Below are 19,183 nucleotides of genomic sequence, written 5' to 3'. Positions count from 1 at the left end.
TTCCTGTCTGTCCTCTAACGATCACAGCTCGCTTTCCTCTTAACTTCTGACCATCCTTTACTCCTTTCCTTGGATGTAGTGAGAGTCCTGTGACAGCCCCTCCAAGAAGCCCCTCCTCCAGCCCCTCCTCTTTCAATTAATGCCATATGGCAGCTCCTTCACACTGCCTCGTTCCCACACTCACCTCTTGGTGCTGCAGCACAGCAGTAACAAGGGGGATTTCACAAAGCACAGTCAGCCAGATAACAATGAAAATGTCTCAGGGCAGAAGCACATCAGTGTTTCCTCTGTGCAAACAATTCTCCATTTGTCCTCCATCGGTCTGTGGTTGGGCACAAGATATGATTCAAGTGCTACAAATGTTTTTAATCATGATATTACATCATATCAATTAATAATTTTAACTTTTAGATGGTGTTAAGATGCAAACAGGCTACAATGTTTATTCTGTTTACATGTTCTTATCATCTCTCTATGCTGTGACATTTCTATTCTAGAAGGAGCGACTGTAATGTATCAAATTTCCCCCTCAGGGATCAATAAAGTATTTCTCATCCTAATGTGGTCAGAGGTTAGGTTGTCAATCAGAGACACATAATGCTAATTCTCAGGTTCATGATTTTATTTTAGGTTCCTACTAGAATAGATTTACATGCTTTAATGCTCATACTGACCACTGCAGCAGCGCTCTCTCACCCCCCTGTCCGAAATGCTGTTTTAGGCCCCCCTCCCCAAAACCCAGTCTGCTCTGAATGGTCAACTCACACACGGCTGAGCCAGCACCGGTCCGGTCGTGTCTCTGCTCGGCTCTGTCCTGTTTCTCTGCCTCCTGTTAGCTTTACTTCTACAGTGAATATAGACTTACATTATGCAAATGGGTGACATGGTGACGTAGTGTGATGTCACAAAGTCATGGAATTAAAGGCGGGACTACTGACGAGGTGTTTCAGGAGCAGGGTTTTCTGTGGGACAGAGGAGCTCCCATTGGCAAAGACTGGATTTTTTAACTTCTGAGACCTTTTATATGCACAAGAACCTACGTATAGAGCACACTGAAGGGAAGGGAAAAGCATAACAGGTCTCCTTTAATACTTTAGATTTTTCCCTTTGCAGAAGTTATAATTTGGTGAACAGCCATATATACATGCCACCTTGTATCAATTATCTCAGGAGTGGAATACTAAATGTTAGGAAGGTCTGTAGCAGCTACACTGTATACACTGTGTTAGTTCCAGCGGTCTGTTTCAACGTCATGAAAGTAATCAAAAGCATAAATCAATGGCAACTATTTATTAGATGTAACATGGAAACAAAAGAAAATGCAAAGAACATATTCACAAAAAAATCCTTAAATGTAAGCTACTACAAGTGAACAACTGTGTTACAACTTTGCTATTGTAATTTATTTTGGATGAAGTGCAATGATTCAATTAGTGCTACATCAACAGTAACATCACAGAAAAGGAAAGTGTAGAACATAATGTGAAAATGTACAAATATGTACAACAAACTCAACAAAAAGGTGAATCAGAATAACAGTACAGTCACATCAGCAGCTTCGTTCATGTGTTTCTTTTCTCAATTGTAGAGGGTCAAACTATATTTTTTAATATATAATAATATAGTCTCCATGGCAGATATCATTCATGGTATCAAATCCTAAAAGTAAGCTGTACAGTTTTTCATAGACATGCCCTGATTTTACCCAATGTTGTGATTAGAAAGTGTCAGCGTATAGTGGTGGGGGAGGAAGGAGCTCCAGCTCTGTGAAGTCAACCTCCTGTTCACTGTCATACAAAACACAATGGGACATCACAGGTCATGAGCAGAATGCATAATCTATGAGTGCTCTGCAGATATAAATAAGGATCAAACAGAGCCAAGCTTGCCGATTAGAACAAAAAAAACACTCACGGATATGGAGGCTCCTCAACAGCATGTAAGAAGTCTGGATGAAGACAAGCAGAATGTCACGTTAACTTTGAACTGTCTCTGCAGCCTCTCCTGCACCATGTCTCCAGGTTACAAGAATCAGATAAATGTACAGACACAAGTTGTTTTCCATTAGAGGCAAGACGCCAGTGTTGAGACTGTTTAAAGAGATTTGTAAGCACCCTCCTCTTAGCTTCACCATTATCAGTGAGAGTGACATAAGTGGTGACAACAGTGGAGTCATGGAAACAAACTCTATGAACTTACTTGGTGTCTCAGCACTTTTCATAGGATAGAATGGATAAAGGGAAAAAATAAATAAATAAGTAACTTGAGAAACATTTTTATATCATTAACAGCTTTTGAATATGATGTCAGTGGACTTCAGGAAGAAAGTAATGGTTGAGATAATGGAAAAGAGTACTGTACTTTGTCAGGGTGGCTCCTCCACTATCAGGGAAGTCACCGAATTCATCTTTGCTGTGTTGAAAGAAGATGGCTAGTTTCTGCAGGGCCTCATGTCTGGTCCTAAAGGGTGAACAAGAGAAACTGTTAGGACTTGTTTTTAAGAAAAGCACAATATATATATTGGACAAATAAATTATCGTCCCGATAATGGAAAATTTACACTATCAGTTAAAGATAATACATATAAGATAATACAAAGCCAAATCGCTTTTGTTGGCTTAACAAGTGCAGCATCTACACACAGTACGTGGTGTTATGCACCTTTACAGTTGTTTTGTGAGCAGCCAATAAACAGAGAAGACAAACAGAAAACACGCTGTTTTCGCCCTCATAACACCAAACTGCTGCATCTGTGTAGAGCCACACAATGTAGACATGAGCCAAACATGTCATCACTGGTGTAAACTTTTTTTTACAAGAAGAACACAACATGAGGGAAAAAGTCTTCAAGCTTAACCATAAAATCTTATCACAGCTGTGGAATATCAAATAAACCATCTTTGCTCACTACATCTTAGCCTCTCTTACACTCAGGTGTGCATGAAAAAGCATAAAAATGTTGGTTTCTATTATCGGTTATCATATTGGCTGAACAAAAAATCCATATCATGCATCCCTACTTGTTTTACTACTGAACATACTAGTTTTCATACTCATCAATGGCCTACAGGGGGCGAGGAGCACCCGTACAAAATACTCTAATCCAATGCAGTAACTGTGAAACAACTACCTGATGGACCCTTTTCACAGCAGACATTCTGGCTGGACAGCAGGAAAAGCCCAGGTGGAATTTATAACATTAATGACGGCTGCATTCCACTTAGGTGAGCTCGTTCCAGGGCTCTGGTAATGTACATGCTCACTCACTGACATGCCTTCCTGGGACACTTAATAGAAAGGAGCCATCATTAGTGTTATTGGTCACACCTGTGCTTTTCCAGCTTTGACAAGTCAAAATGTTTGCCGTGAAAAGGGTCTAGAAATCACTAGATTTAAAGGATAAATTAATCTGCAAATTAAAATTAAGCCGTTATCTACGCAGTCTCATGTCGATGGAAAATGAGGTGAAGTTCTGTAGTCCATAAAACATTTGTCGAGCCTCACAGCAAAACAGCGTTGCAGCATTATCACACACAACTGCAGTGGATGGGGTCTTCTTTCAAAATGGAAAAAACCAAACATTTAATAGTAATCCTAGTCTCTGAATGTTCTGAGTTCCAAAATGGATTTGAAATGACACCCTCGACACACGGTCGAGCTTGTGCATCTGACACTTCAGACAGGGTGTGGGTTTTTAGCCTAGCCTAGCCTTTACAGTAAGGATTTAGCTTAAATATGGGTGTAAACAGCTACTTTTTCAAATGAATTTGGGATCTCAGAACTTCTGGAGACTTGGACTATGCAGTATGAGTTGTATGACACTTTGTGTACTTTTGGTTGTTTTTTTAAAAAACATTTTAAAACAAGTCCCCAACTATATCAGTTGTTTAGGAGAATGCTGCAATGCTGTTTTGCTGTGAAGCTCCAAAATTGTTATGTGGACTACAAACTTCCCCAGACTGAACTGATACTTTAAATACTTAGACCAGTGTTGGCCTGTTTCTTATTCTAATGCTTTGATAAAATGGTTTTGGGCTGCTTGTGATTAAATAATTAATTTGATTTAATGTAACTGCATTTCAATAAATCAACCTTTCTTCTCCCTCCTACTAGGAGAGAGATTGACAAGGTTGCTGTTGCTGTGTGTGTCCAGTCGGCCATAACTTTAAGAAGTTCACAAAGCACGGAGTTACTGTTGGTGGGCTCCACCATTAAACATGCAGACAGAGGGGTGATGACGCACAAAACCAAATGTCTGTTCCAGTTCAGTGATAAAAGACTTAAAGTTTTGATCTGTTGATGTAACTGAAGACTTTTTCTAATTGATGTAATGATATCCTTTTATTTCTACCTCAAACTTTTTGGCTGTTTGATGTTGTTCTGAAACAATTAGTAAATTAATGAATTAGACAATGGAAAGAAAGTTAAATGATTTCCATTTTGCTTAAGAATTAATCATTTTTTAAACAAAAATGCCAAATAATTGCACGTTCTAACTTGTCAAATGTTACTGTTCTTTGTAATCTTTGTGATTCAGACTGATGGTTGGACAAAACAAGCTATTTGGATATCTCACCTCAGGGCTTTTTTCTTTTATATAGAAGAAATGATTAGTAGATTCATTAAGTGAATCTGTAGATTTCTTGAAAATGAAAACAACTGTTGTTTGCAGCCCTACAGTATTGTCTTCGGATGCTACTAGAGGACACAAGAAACATGTTACAGTCAGACCAAAAAGCTTTACTTCTTTCAAGGACTGGTGTATAAGGTTACCAATTATCAATTTCTTTAGCTCTCCATGCTATTCTTCTTCTCTCTAATGTTTAGTATTAAGTTGCTCATGTGTGGATAACAACACACTCAGTCTTGAGAAGAAGAGGATGTAGGAAGATTTATGTACATAAATGGTAAACAAAAGAAACGTGCCAAGGTATCTACTTCGACACCTGAGACTCACTGTGTGTGTAGGTCCTCCAGGTTGGCATCGCTCAGGGTGTGCTGGGCGCCGACATGGCCACATGCTATCAAAGCCAACACATGAATGGCAGAGATGGGTGGGCGAGGGAAGGTTGGGGGTGAGTTATGTAAGGACAGTAAGACGGAGTAAAGGGGGGGGGAGTCAGGAAACGACATGGTAAAAGTGCACATCAAAGGCATGTTGCAATCTGCTATATGTCAATGCATAGCATGAAACAACCACTAAACCAGAAGGCTGAGAGCAAGAAAAAAAGCCTCTTCTGTTCTCATGTTTTCACTTCAAAAGGACTGGATATAAAATGCACTCACACATCTCAGGCAGTGAGGCAGTTTGCTGGGGGAAGCTTCTATAGAGTGAGAGTGAAGACAGAAAATAATTATATATACTGTGTGATACATAAATTCAATCATATCTTTCAGAGGGAATGAATTAAATGTACTCTTATGTGGCCAAGCCACAGCAAAGAACATGTAACTTGTCAGTCTTACTGGCTTTCATTGAAGGGAGAGAGGGTCTCATCTTCACAGGCCCACTCCTCACTGTCATCTGTGACTGTGGAAAAACAAATTAGTTTGATTAAGCACAGTGTGCATGTTGATAGATGTTTGGCAGGGTAATATGAAAAAAGGCCTCCGCTTACATGGAATTCCTTCACAATCATAAAACAACACAAGGCTGTCAAGCAGATGACAACTAGTTAAGTTATTCAGGCCAGGCTTTGGCTGTGTGAGACTTTGGACTTGTTGCCAGTCCGTGCACCTGTTCTCTGTCAGTCAACAAGCCCATACATTATATCAACCAGTTTACTTTGTATTTGCTGTCTTTATTAGGCTGTAGCTAATGTAAAGTTATGCTTAGAGGACACAGTACAACCAGGCTAGCAACAGTAAGTCAACCATAGAGTCTCATGTGTTTGGGCAGAGGCTGCCGATACCTACAGCTGCTTGTTAGTACAGGGTGGCTCGAGGATCTGCAAAACAAAGATAAGAGTTATGATTTATTGATCATGACACATACTGATGGACTGGCAAGCAAAAGCTGGTTACAAACTGTTTTTAATTGAGAAACCAAAGATTATTATCAGCGAGCTACCCAGTACCTGCTCCCAATGCTGATGGTATCTCCCTCCATGTTGCCTCCTCGTCCAGCTGCTTGGGCCTTCTTGCCAAGTTCCAGCATCTCCTTGATATTTAGTTCCACATTCATGACTGAAATATAACCGTCTGCAACACCAGAAACGGAGCAGAAACTTAGCAAAAGTTGTGCATTTTAAAATGAAAATGTATCAGTATGGGTGGAGATTAACACTATAAAACAAAACACTACGTCTAAACTCACACTTGTGGTTGGCGTCTCGGGCCAACCATTTCCCTTTGGGGCAGCTGGTGGTGCGAATGATGCCGACTGTGTCCCCGCTCTTTACAGGAAGGTCATTCTTACGAACCTTGTTAGCCACCATCACCCTGGCGTGGTACATGGGCTCCTCTTCACCGGTCACCTAGAGAAAATAAAATCTCAGCAATAAGAGTGCCGTCATGCATAATGCCAAGGTGAGAATTTATTGTAAATTACAGCCTTGAGCTGATTTGTTCATATTTTTTTTTAGAAAAAGTCAACAAGTCAAAGTCTACCAATACTGAATAAAAATAATTACAGGCCTTACTAAAGTAATTGATTGTCTAACTTACTTTGAACTTCTTTTTCATTTCATTTTCCTTCTTCTCCCTTTCTTTTTGTTCCTTTTTCTCCTTCTCGAGTCGCTGCTTTTCCCTCTTCTTCCGTTCTTTATGTTCTGCAGCGTTGGGGCTTTGGCTTCCTTTACTGAAAACAAATTGAACTGTTCAGTGGCAAAAAGGAACTTACTTTCCATAAAGACTAGATGTACCACCTGAAATATAAATGGGACCATATGCTGGTAAAAAAAAAAAAAAACCCAACTGAATAAAAATGACAAAAACTTTTTTAATGTGAAAACAAAGTGAAAAGGCTGTACAATGTCATATTTTTACCAAAACACCAGCGAGAGAGGGAGATGTGTAACATACCTGAGGACATGATTGTGGGCCGAATGAGCATGTTCTCCCGATGCACCACCCCTACAGTTTGATTACATAGGAGGAAGAAGAAAAATCAATGGCTGTCTTCCATCTGGCAAAAAAACGATGTTAATGGTAAAAAACAGGACTGTATGTTTTAAAAAAAACAGAAAGACATACCACAGATTCCGCGGCCATATGTTTAGACACGCTTCCTCCTTCTTGAAATAAACACACATGATTTTTAATTGACCACAGATTGTTCCAATGGGAATACAGAGAGTTAAACAAAGTACGTTTCTCCAGTGTGTCTCTGGCCATAAACATTAACTGTTCTTTTATTACTTACTCATACTCATTACTCAAAGTGGATTAGATCAAAAATTTTGTTACCATGTGGTGGTTGTCAGCATAGGGATCTGTAAAAAGAGTTTAACAGGGAAAATAAATGTCTGCAAAAGGTCTTATTTTGTGAAGAAACACTGTCTTAAGAAAACATTCTTACTCTTCAGACCACCTTTACGTTTACGTGAGTTCTGGCCCAAGACAAATTTGTGGATGTTCTCGACATCCTCATACACATTATCGCAAGCTTCATAGTAACTGTCCTGTTGATACACACTACAGGGGAGGAAAACAATAAATTGTCATTAAATATTGAAATGTCAAGAAAATAAAAATAAAAAAAAGAATCAAAGTGTGATTGCAGGTACAACAAAACTCACCTTGGATGTGGATTAATCCCATCATCCACTGCTGCATGGTAACTATTGTCTGTGTCATGTGCACCAGACTGAGACTCAGCAGCTCCCAGATAAGTCTCATCAGCTTGAGAGTTGGACTGAGGGTCTAGGCTCGCCTCCTCACTCTGAGACCACTGCTCTGGCACAGCAGACTCTGGGAACTCTGAAAGGTTTATTGGTGCAGGGAAGCTGGCTAGATCAAGGGGTATTATGTTGTGACTGCCAAGGTTCACATCTTGAATGCCAGAGCTCATAAGGGGCTCTACAGGGTCACACCCTGACAGGTCAGGTAGTGAATGCTCAAAATCGGAGACCCCGCAGTCATCTGGTACAAGAAGGTCAGTGCTGACTACATGCAAGGCCTCCAGTTCAAGTGCACCAATGTCAACAGTTTCACCCTCTGCTGTTTCCATCTCTGAATTCTCAAAGTCGGGAAACTCTGGAGCGTCGAGTACAGATGATGGGGCCTCGGACTCTGGCTCTTCAATTGGTGCTTGGCTAAGACCTGGAGACACTTCTATAATAAGAAACCAAAATCAGCACTTGAACAGATGTTCAACTTTACCACAAATAAGTATAATGTAAACTGCAGCACAAATAATACAGTCCAAGTAAATTACACCTCTATGCTGTCATATTCTTCAGTCTGTAGCCACAAGAGAGGGGAAACAAAAGTTGACCTAGAAGGGCAGGGCAGGGCTAGAAGAGCTTTTACCTCCACCGAGGCGAATCTGCAACTGCAAACTTCATGGTCAATACTACCGTTTGTTCTTGTGAAGCGTACATTTTGAAAATTTGCTCTTAATATATCTGGTGTTGATTGCAGGCAATTCACATTTGGATGTCAGTAAGCAGTGATGGAATGCAAAAGTACATTTACTCAAGTACTGTACTTCAGTGCAATTTTAAGGTACTTGTACTTATGCATTTACATTTTCTGGTTCTTCATACTGCCACATCACTTAATTTTAGAGGCAAATGTTGTGCTTTTCACTCAATCACATTTATTTGATAACTTCTCGTGACTTTACAGATTGCACGCTGCATCAGAGCCAAAGAAATGCTTTTTTAAATAAATTAATTTTATCTGCAATCAGATTTTAAAAAAAGCACACACACAAAACTCTGACAGCATTCCTACACCTCTTTCATGGTTAATTAAAGTGTTATCAAGCTTTTTCCAGGCAGAGTTTGGCTGACTTTTTTTTTTCTTTTTGATGGCCTTTAATATTATTATAAGAGTATTCTGGCCATATATAACTACCTGACATACATCTTCAATAACCATATACAGGTAAAGCCTTCATTGACAATAGTAATAAAAACACACACATTTTTTTTTTTTTTTTTTTTTTAAAAAACACACACTATGATCCACTATGATGGCAGATAGTGTCCTGTCTACCCTCTTTTCAAAATGTGTCACCTGTGTGTAAGTACACTTGGCATCCTGTATAACCTGGCTGAGCTGATACAAAACACTCAAACATTGACTAAACAGAACTTCAATGTCGATAAATCATTGGTTCTCCGCTGCTCTGACTTTTCTATTCAAAGTCAACCCTTTCAAGCAGATAGCCATTTATTACTGAAGTAATGCAGTTACAATTTCAAGCAGTTTCAAGCACTTTCTCCAAAATCCAAGCACTTTTTAAACCTTGAACACACCACATTGAAATTCAAGTGTTTTTGAGGATTTACAGCACCTGTACAAACCCTTCACCGATTCCGACAATCAGAAAAATGTTGAATATAAGTTTGGATAATTGTCCAGGCCAATAATTGGTCAATCCATTGTATATAGTATATAAATACATGTAAACATGTACATCTAATAGCCAATACATAACATTTTGTATGGGTGAGTTGCCCTTTCACCACAGTAATATTTTAACAAGATATCTTTACTTTTACTCAAGTATGATTGTGAGTAAAAGTAAAATCAATTGCATGATATGTAAAACATAGGCTAAACACACAGTAAAGCCAGCTGGCTAAAAACTAGTTTCCCAGAATTCCCCTCTCTCCCTTCTGAGCTCCCGTCTTGAAGGAGCTGCAGTCTTTAGTGAATGTCTCTCTATCGTGTGTCAGCACAGTATTGCATTGCCACATGGAGTGATCGTGTTTCTACAGTTGGCTATGTTTTGCCACTATTGAATTTTACCACCACCTACTGGACTTTAAGATGTATGGCATTTATTCCGCCAAGTGAAAAATAATTTGTGCATTTGCCTCCAGAATCAGATCCGCTCCAAAACTTAAAAGGGTTTTTCTGTGGCCCATGCCACTAACTTACATAAAAAATTGGGGAGGTAATTTTTCCATAATCCTGCTGACAAACATACCGAAGACACAAAAGCAAAAACATTAATGCAAGTCAACATACCGTTAGCTGTGGGTAGATGGTAACAGCTGAGATCTACAAAAGGGGGTCTGGTAGGCTTCGGTGACAGTGGCCCCAGTGAGCTCAGGTCAGGTAGAGGCTTCTTTGGAGGAACAGAGGGTGGATGAGGTTCACCAGTCCTGACAGAGGGAGGTTCAGCTTTATCCCTGCCAATCTGCGTATCCAACACAGGCCCTAGCCATCGGGAAATACAATATCACAAATGCTTTAGAAAACTTATCTGAAAAGTCAAGTCTGATGTGGATAAAAAAAATGTTTATCACTGAATGTAACTCACTGCTTGCAGTATTGGCTTTGAAGAAAGGCCGAGCAGAAAAACAAGCCAGGTGTGGTAGACACACTGGTGGCGGTACAGGTAGCTCTGATTCGACACTTTCACCGTTCTTTGGCGGCGAAGGGAACACCTTGTCTCTTGAAATGTAGTCGGGGGAACGCAAGCTCTTAGATTTGGCAGAGATCAACATCTGCCTGCGTGAAAACTTCTTCTTGGCCCGCTCCAAGGTGCTCATGATTTTGTTGTCAGAGTCAACACTTGTGTCTGAGATATCTGGGCTGGAGTGGGGTAAATCGCTGGTTGATTGGTCACTCTGGAGATAAATCCCATCTTCTGTGCTTTGTTTTTCCACCGAGGATAACTCGCCGGGAGCGCTGGAAGGTCTGGTGGTCAAATCAGCGTATGTAGGCTCCTCTCTGTTTTCTGAGCTGACTTTTGATGCTTTGGCTGACTTGAAAGGAAGCAGCAAACCTTTCTTCTTGATCTTAGTTTGTGGCAGGACTTCTTTCCCTGGCTCTGGTTCCAGTTTATGCTCCTTTCTGGCTGGCAGTTCTGTCTTCTGCTCTTTAACAGGCAGGACAGGAAGCACCAGAGGCATGTGTCGGTCTTTGAGGGACTGCCTAGTTGTGCCCTCTCCATTAGGAAGCGGGGATGAGGGGGAGGTCTGCTGAGAGTGTGGTGGAAAGAAAATTGGTCGCTTGCCTCCAGATGAACGCAGCCCATCTCTGAAGATGACCCGGGGAACCACTGGTGTCTTGTTTTCTACAGCGATATGAATACTGCTAACCACGGAGCTGCAGTGACCTCCAGGAGGAGGAAGGTGTTTGGGCTTCTCTGCCACAGCTGGTCGACTGGTTTTGGAATGAGCCAGGAGGGCCTCCTCCTGAAACTTGGCCCTCAGAGCTTGGAAGCTGATCAATCCCTCCAGAAAAAATATCATCAATCATTAGATTAATAAGATGTCTGTTACTTTCACAGACAATTTACTCAAGATGGTTAATTTAGGAAGCCAGAACCCAATGCTGACACAACATAATTGAAGGGTTGGTTTACCAAAATTACAAGCACCCTTTTCTCACTCACTCTCTTGTGGTAACTTGTTAGTATGCAGATAGTTGTGGTTTCACATGCTGAGGGTTTGAATTAACTTCTGCTTCAACCATTATACAATTTAGGTGAATGGAAATTGTCTTTGAACAACTCTTTCCCAGAAACATTAACATTGATTGCTTACAATTTAGATGATCAATCAGTCATTTTGAGTCATTCTTTAAGAAGTAGATTCAGAGTGCTCTGGTTCCAGCTTTTCTCTTTAACGTTTGTAAACTGAATATGTTTCAGGTTTGGGTATTTTAGGAATTGTGATGGACAGTTTTACATTTTCCAACAAAACTTTAAACAAAACTATTTACCAATTAACCAATTATTACTGACATTGAGGTACTTGGGTTAACCAGAATAACAGGTACACTAGTTCTCAGAAAAGATGCTGCTAAAATTGTTTTAATGTAATGCCTAAAGGCTGCGGGCACCACATAAGAAATTCAATTTTCACACTGTTTTGAGGTGGTGAAACCAATATTAGCTGTCTGACTAGATAACACTACCAACCCTTTAATAAACTACACCATTTAAAACTGTGATAAACAAGCTGAGCCACAGATTGTACAGCGTGAACTTGTAAAAACATGAGATAACGGCTAACTTAGCACAGGGGCTAGTTAGCTAAACTTAGCTCTCTTCTAACGGCCCTCAAGCTAAAGTAAGTCATAAAATAATCTTTATAAAGTTACCTCCTCCATTGTAGCTCTGTCTGAACATCACTGTGCAGGTCTGAACATAAGGAGAGCGGTCTGAACTGTCAGCTGCGTGGATCCAACAGACAGTTTCTGCTACTGCAAACAATTTGAACGCGCCGCCGAGAGTCGTGAGACGCACCTGCGTGCTGCGCGTGACCTGATAACGTGCCCGTTCATGCTTGACCAATCAGAAGCGTCGGAAGCGACGGTGTATGTTAAAGGGTAAATTCATTAATTTTACTCATTAAAGTGTGTTTACAGGTCTTGTTGAGTACTGCTGCATTTGTGTAAACTTAGTATAAAACCCTTTGTGTCTCCAGAGGAAGCAGCACGTAATCTGATAAATTACCTGCAGTGATGTAACTCAGCGGCTACGTTGCATTGTGGGTAATGTAGGCGCCAGGTTTTGAAAAGCAGTCGACTGGTCTTGCACTCCACTTCCACTACAGCAGACCAGAGACAGCCTGTCAACTTTTTTTATTCTACACATTCTTCTTAATTTATAAAACATGTGCCTACATTACCCACAATGCAACGTAGCCACTGAGTGACATCACTGTAGGCAATTTATCAGGTTACGTGCTATCATTTAATCGATTAAATCTACATTAAAATAGTAATACAAGTAATAATAATAATAATAATAATAAAAACAATAATAATAAGTGGATCATCTCCCTGGTTGGTAGTTTAAAAAGGCAAATATTTGTGTTCCACTTCAAGGTGCTTGAAGTACTAGTACTGTTGATACATTGATACAGTGTTTGAGGGGGTGATGATGGGAAATGGGGGTCATAGATCGTTAGACAAAGATTTCCCAACTGTTGTAAGAGCATGTGTTTACTCTTGATCAATCATTCACTGTGGTTGATCAAGACTGCAGTGCTAGAACTCCAGAACAGCTGTTTTGTGATGTTGCATTTTAATGTTAAGGACTAGCTTCTCATTTTCAGCATGAAGATATGTATTAATATACCACTGACTTTATGCACACTTCTGTTTATCAATGTTGGCTCTTTTGTGAATGCAACGTGGAGGCCATGGACAACTGCTGAAAACAGGTAAAGTATTACTTCAAAACTTCTTATGTTCAGTTGATATCATCAAGGTAGCAGTGATTTAATATATTCCATGCACCATGATTATTATGAGACGAATTGAGATGATAATGGATATTTTTGGGGGGCCAGTGGGAATGTGACAAGGAGGGCCAGAGCTGTAAACAAACCGACACCTATTGACTGTCTTTTGGGGAGGTGGTCATCATGGACTGCATGTAACTCCTGCACGGACAAACAGGTAAGGACGTTTTTCTCAGTAAATTGCGTAAATCTTTCCAAAATCTTTAGACAGCTTACTGTCTTCAAAAACACTGGAGTTGAAAGTGGACAGTCTTTTTTGTCAGGTATATCAGATCAATTCAAAAGATCAATTGGTCCAAAGGGAGTACTGATTATACGTAACCAGTACTCTGGCTCCAAAAAGGTAAAAAAAAAAAAAAGAAAAAAAAAGAAAAAGGGGGGCCTTGGGTTTACAATGTTCCTGACATCTTTGGCTTTCTCCATTTATTTAGTATCTTCTAGACACTGCTTATCAAATGTTGCGTAGCTCTGTGGAATACAGAAAATTATTGTATTTATGGTTTTGGCTCCACCACCTTGGACATAAAGCAATACAAGCATTTTTGTGTGGATCTGTATCTCTAATGACGGTATAAAGGAGTGAGCGTACAGAGTGAGTTTAATTATTTTTGTATCTGGCTCAGTTCCGTTTCCGATACTTGGAGAGGCCCTCACAGTTTGGCGGCACAGAGTGCACTGGGACACTGTGGGAGAGGCAAGAATGTCCAAAAGCAACCACACAGTGTCTGGTGCCAGATTACTGTGGAGAGAGCTTCACCTGCCTTGAAACTGGCAAGTCCCATCAACAACTGCTCAGATAGCACATTCTCTGTCTGTAGGTGTGATGAGATATTAGTACATGTAAATGTAAGTGAGACTCTCACTATCTATACAGGGCGCTGCATCAGCCAATCTCTTCGCTGTAACGGAGAGGCAGACTGTGAGGATTTTTCTGATGAAGACGGCTGTGAAACCATCAACGAGAGAAACGACAAGTGTTCTACCCTGCTGCCAATCCCTGGAGCTGAACGTGCTACTCAAGGGTGAATACTGCATAGCCATACTGGTGTTATTTTTATTTTTATTATTTTTTTATTTGGTTTATAATTTCATCACATAAAAGAAGGTTTTAAAGGCAAAGTAAAGGCTTGATTTACCAGGACACATCAAAATCAATATTCTTTGGCTTGCAAATTGCTGTGAAAATAATTTCACAGGTCATCCCATCACACCATTATTTCCTTTTCTTGATACATGTCTCATTCAATCTCATACTTTAGTTAAAGGTGCAGTATGTAAGAATTGGCCACCAGTTGAATTCCCACTCAAAACAAATAGGGGGCAGCATATTAAAGTAACCGCTTACTGTAGCAAACATTAGCTGCGTTCGCTAGTTAGCTCAGTTAGCCATGCAGCTAGCAGTCCAGACTGGGGGCTTAGAGCACCAGGGAAATATTGGTGTTTACATCGCACAGGAGCTTTAGACCAGGATGGGCTGGGACTAGCTGGTTAGCATGCTATACATGCTTTGCATCAAGCTAGCAGCTAGCAAATACATTGACATGCGACTTGAATTATTCCACTTTGCCCAGCTACAACGTCTTGACAGGAGAATATGTGGATCATGTACTCGACCCTAAGTACTTTGGAGGAAAGTGCGAATATGTCTACAATGGTGAATGGAGGAAATTCAGCTATGACTCATTCTGTGAGAACCTGCACTACAATGAAGATGAGAAGAACTACAGGAAACCTTACAACTACCACACCTACCGTTTTGTGGTATTGTAACGTTATGATTTATTTCTTTGTGTAACTTAAGAAATGGGCTCTTTAAACTGAGACATTTTGACATTTTAATGTTTGACTTGTGACAGGCTGAAGCTACGTCAGAGGGCTCTCACGAATACTATGATGATATGATGAGCATGCTAAAAGCGAGGAAAGAAATGAGTTCCTTCAATCTCGGCGTCACAGTTGGGATCTATTATATCGAAGGGGGTTTAAGTGGAAGTCGGGAATCTGAATTTCTCCGGAACATAACGAAGCATAACAGCCAGGTATGATCTACTGACCTCCAGGTCAACATGTTTTATTGGTGATGGATAACAAGTGTGATATTCTTATGTTTAAATTCATTAGTATTTATCGTTTGTAGTCCATGCTTTGGTCATTTTTTTTTTCACATCAATAGTTTGACATTTTGGACAACATGCTTGTTTGCTTTTTTGCATTTTTATGCCAAACTAACAGGGTATTACCCAACATTTTGAACTCCGTTTAATAGTATTAAGTGTCTGTGGCCAAAATAAAGATAATTATTTTGGGTATAATAACAGTTTCATGAATCTTTTTTAAATTATTATTAGACCAAGCTACCATTCCTACCACTGAAAAAAGAAAAATTACTTAACTCTATAAAAACTCAATAAAACCTTTTCGTCCACAGGACTTCGGGTTCATTCGGCTGTGGTCCAAAGTACAAACAGCCCACTTCAAAATGAGAACGAATAATCTGATGCTTCATGAAGATTTCTACATTTCACTAATGGACCTCCCCGAGCAGTATGACTTTGGGATATACTCCCGCTTCTTCAACACATTTGGTACCCACTATGTCACAGGGGGAACTATGGGAGGGACCCTTGAATATGTTGTGGTTGTCAACAAAACATTGATGGCAAGATCAAGTACGGTGAAACTTTCTAAGTTTGTTAATCAATATCATCTAACAAGAAAAATGTCATGTAAAGTAACCGTCTTGTATTTCTCTTCCTGAACCCCGACAGAGCTTGAGGGTGAACAAGCTGGTTCATGCTTCGGTGCCTCTATTGGCTTAGGCATTCCCCTCAGCAGCTATGTAGCAACGAATCTCAGAGTGGGTGTGAATTCATGTGGTAAAGAAGGAGCGTATAAAGAAGGTGAGACAACAAAATTCCATTGGTAGCTCAGCCTACCTGAGATCCTCATGAAACCTTTTGTTTGAAATTGAATTTGAGTTCATTAGCTCTGATTTCCATGTTAAATGATGTGAAGGGTTGTTGCAGTAATGTCTTCTCAGTTTCTATTACAAATGTGATTTGCTTCTTTCCGTATTCAACATAGAAAAGCCCTCCAGTTCAGCTGTGATTGAGGACATTGTCACTCTAGTGAAGGGGGGGGTCGTTGACAGCAGCAGTGGCCTGTTGGCTATCAGGAACCCTGAAACATACAAGAACTGGGGAGCGACCCTCAAATACAACCCAACACTCGTCGACTATGAGGTAACTTCCTTGAAACAGTAGTCATTTGACATGAACAAAACACAAGTAATCGTTACATTCTCATTTTATGACCTGTGCTGCGTCTGTAGCCATCTTCTTTTCATTAACTTTTCCCTATTTCCTCTTCCTGTCCCTGTCCTTTCCTCCCCAATGATCCAGACCATGCCAATTTATGAGCTAGTGCGCTTCAGCACAGCAGCTGACCATGTAGGCGCTAGACTGGCCAACTTGCAGAGGGCCTGGGATGAGTATCTGCAGCAGTTCGACTCCTGTCGCTGCGTCCCCTGCAGGCACAACGGCATCCCTGTCCTCCAAGGTACCACCTGTAAATGCAACTGTAACTCAGGCTACCTGGGTGACGCCTGTGAAGAGACTCTCAGGACAGGTGAGACTTTTGTCCTAATTAAAAGCAGTGGAGGTGAACACATTCAAATCATTTCCTTAAAGGGGCACTATGTAGTTTTGAAGAAGAAATTCAATCACAGAATTTTAATATTTACAAAATAATGATGTAGCAAAACAAACTCATAAATATTTATTTTTTCCATAAGTGAATAAACAAGCTGTTCTCAGAGGAAAATAAGGTCACTGTTTGACGCTAGAAAGGTGGCAGGGTCCGCCACATATAAACAATATAAAACAGTATGAGTGCTGTCCTTCAAGGTCATTTTGTTTGTTAAGTTTATTCAGCCATGAAAACAAGAGAGTTTGTTTATTTAGTTCTTCTGATTAAATTTTCTTCCCCAAAACTACGATGAACCTTTAATTTACATAACGTACCTTTAAATAAAAAAAACCCAATAAAATTGGGATGAATATACCATGAAAATTCCCTGAATTCACAAAAGTATGCACTAATATTAAAAGTTGACATGCTCATTGTCAGGCATGGTTCCTTTCAGTGTTATAATTCATAATGTTGCAGCGGCTCTGATGCATCCAGACTTGTTTTATGGGCAGGTTATTGAAGCTTATTGCAGGAAGTTGTTTATTTATATTTAACTCCCTTAACTTGGATCAATTTGGACTTCTAAAACAATCTGAATATTACTCCACAGGTGTCATGACAGATGGTGCGTGGTCGTGCTGGGGGACCTGGTCATCCTGCGCATCAGGCAGGAAGACTCGGACAAGAACCTGTAATAATCCTGCACCTGATGCAGGCGGGGCGACCTGTCTTGGCTCCTCCTCTCAGGCTCAACGCTGTTAGAGTGCCGTTTCCTTCAGAATCAGATGCTCTGTAGTGCTAATTTACAGCAACCTAACGTGTTTTTCATTCAATACAAGCCGTTCTTTGACGATCAGGACACCCTGTATGACATACTGTATTTCAAGTAGGAATAAATGATGAACAGACTTTCCCACCTGTGTGTTTATTGTAAATTAACAGCATACTTTGACAACACAGGTTATACAATGAGTGTGTAGTATGAAATTAGGACTCTCTTCCCCCTAGATGAGGAAACTGTGCAAAACGATAACGCTAACGCTTACAGGAAGTGAACCTCAGTCCTAAACTTCATAATTTAGCTTTTTATGTTTTTAAATGTTTGAAACAACATCTTCTTATCACATGTGCAAAGTAGTGTCAACTACTTTTAACCAAACTAGAGTTCTCCCTCGGCTAGCTTTGGTGTAGTTCATCTTCTTCCAGTGTGAAGTAGTGTTGTCAAAAATCTAGATTTATCAATAAAAACTGATTCTGGATGTTCTGAACAGTTTAAATACTCTTCTTCAGCAGCACTGATACACCAGAGTGCTGTGCTTTCTCACTCTCTCTTATGTCTCACAGCAAGTTCACACACACACACACACACACACAAACTTTTTATCTCAAAATTATTACTATGACTTTTTATCTCATATTTACGACCTTTTATGTCAAAATTATGCCTTTTCATATCCTCAAATTTTTCTTAAACTGTCGGACACAGGCTTCCATAATTTAACACACAGCACAAGAGTCTTGTTATAGTTATCGTTAAATAAAGATCCAAAATGTTCTGCCCTCCATGTTGTGTCAATTGGTATTGAATACCGATATCATATGTTATGTTGTATCCTAAGTTAGAAATTCCAGTATTGTGACGCACCAGTGTAAATAATTGGTATCTTGCAAAGCTGTTGTCTCAAGGTGGCTTCCACACCTGAACACTGAAGGTTCACAGTGTGATTATAACTCATGATGTCGGAGACAAAGACACACATCCAACGGTTTGTTGCTGCAGCAGCTCTGCTGTAATGAAAGGAACACAACCTGTTGCAAAGAAATCACTGAAAAATAAAAAATAAAGTATTGAAAATAAGATTTATTCAACAAATATCAGAAAATGATTCAATATGATGAATCTCACTCACGTTCATGGACGCACGCACGCGCGTCACTGACTGTCATGGCAACAGAATGGTGAGCAGGTCAGAAGTTATATAAGGCCCGCACACCTTTCTGATTTCCCCTTTTACACTTGGATTCTGGCACGAGATGACCTGTTGACCTGCTGCAAAACAAGCTGTGGAAAGATCACTCTCTGTTGGAGAAACTGAGGCGATTGACTTACTGAAAAA

General features: G+C 40.1%; 2 protein-coding genes across 2 annotated transcripts; one reads left to right on the top strand and one right to left on the bottom strand.

Moving 5' to 3' along the window:
* Positions 1-1,275: 1,275 nt before the first annotated feature.
* LOC141016284 (uncharacterized) lies at positions 1,276-12,367 on the bottom strand. The gene is made up of 19 exons (XM_073490551.1): positions 12,229-12,367; positions 10,439-11,357; positions 10,144-10,335; positions 7,740-8,274; positions 7,520-7,635; positions 7,408-7,433; positions 7,195-7,235; positions 7,024-7,074; positions 6,667-6,799; positions 6,317-6,476; positions 6,078-6,201; positions 5,917-5,948; positions 5,467-5,530; positions 5,287-5,324; positions 4,958-5,021; positions 2,362-2,460; positions 2,200-2,213; positions 1,915-1,948; positions 1,276-1,787 (listed from the first exon to the last, which is right to left on the bottom strand). The coding sequence occupies exons 1-19, from the start codon at positions 12,235-12,237 to the stop codon at positions 1,718-1,720; spliced, it is 2,721 nt and encodes a 906-aa protein (XP_073346652.1). The 5' UTR covers positions 12,238-12,367; the 3' UTR covers positions 1,276-1,717.
* A 714-nt stretch (positions 12,368-13,081) lies between these two features.
* On the top strand, positions 13,082-17,979 carry c8a (complement component 8, alpha polypeptide). The gene is made up of 11 exons (XM_073490650.1): positions 13,082-13,295; positions 13,425-13,533; positions 14,000-14,147; positions 14,251-14,398; positions 14,948-15,137; positions 15,233-15,415; positions 15,805-16,045; positions 16,145-16,276; positions 16,461-16,618; positions 16,778-17,003; positions 17,677-17,979. Exons 1-11 carry the CDS (start codon positions 13,189-13,191, stop codon positions 17,826-17,828), a joined length of 1,794 nt encoding a protein of 597 aa, XP_073346751.1. The 5' UTR covers positions 13,082-13,188; the 3' UTR covers positions 17,829-17,979.
* The last annotated feature ends 1,204 nt before the right edge of the window (positions 17,980-19,183 follow it).

The sequence above is a fragment of the Pagrus major genome, chromosome 21 (assembly GCF_040436345.1).
Source record: "Pagrus major chromosome 21, Pma_NU_1.0".
NCBI classification, from domain to species: Eukaryota; Metazoa; Chordata; class Actinopteri; order Spariformes; family Sparidae; genus Pagrus; species Pagrus major.
Note: the sequence above shows the minus strand (reverse complement) of the source record. Positions and strands in the feature narration are given on the sequence as shown.

What these genes read in the sequence shown, in the direction of transcription:
- LOC141016284 (XM_073490551.1), bottom strand. An exon ending in CCCTGTACTAACAAGCAGCT is followed by an intron (nt 5,531 to 5,916) that starts GTAGGTATCGGC and finishes GTTTTTCCACAG; the next exon opens with TCACAGATGACAGTGAGGAG. An exon ending in CTGGAGGACCTACACACACA is followed by an intron (nt 2,461 to 4,957) that starts GTGAGTCTCAGG and finishes TTCACCCTTTAG; the next exon opens with GACCAGACATGAGGCCCTGC.
- c8a (XM_073490650.1), top strand. Translation starts at nt 13,189, where the DNA reads ATGAAGATATGTATTAATATACCACTGACTTTATGCACACTTCTGTTT. An exon ending in CTTCACCTGCCTTGAAACTG is followed by an intron (nt 14,148 to 14,250) that starts GCAAGTCCCATC and finishes CTATCTATACAG; the next exon opens with GGCGCTGCATCAGCCAATCT. An exon ending in GCTGAACGTGCTACTCAAGG is followed by an intron (nt 14,399 to 14,947) that starts GTGAATACTGCA and finishes CACTTTGCCCAG; the next exon opens with CTACAACGTCTTGACAGGAG.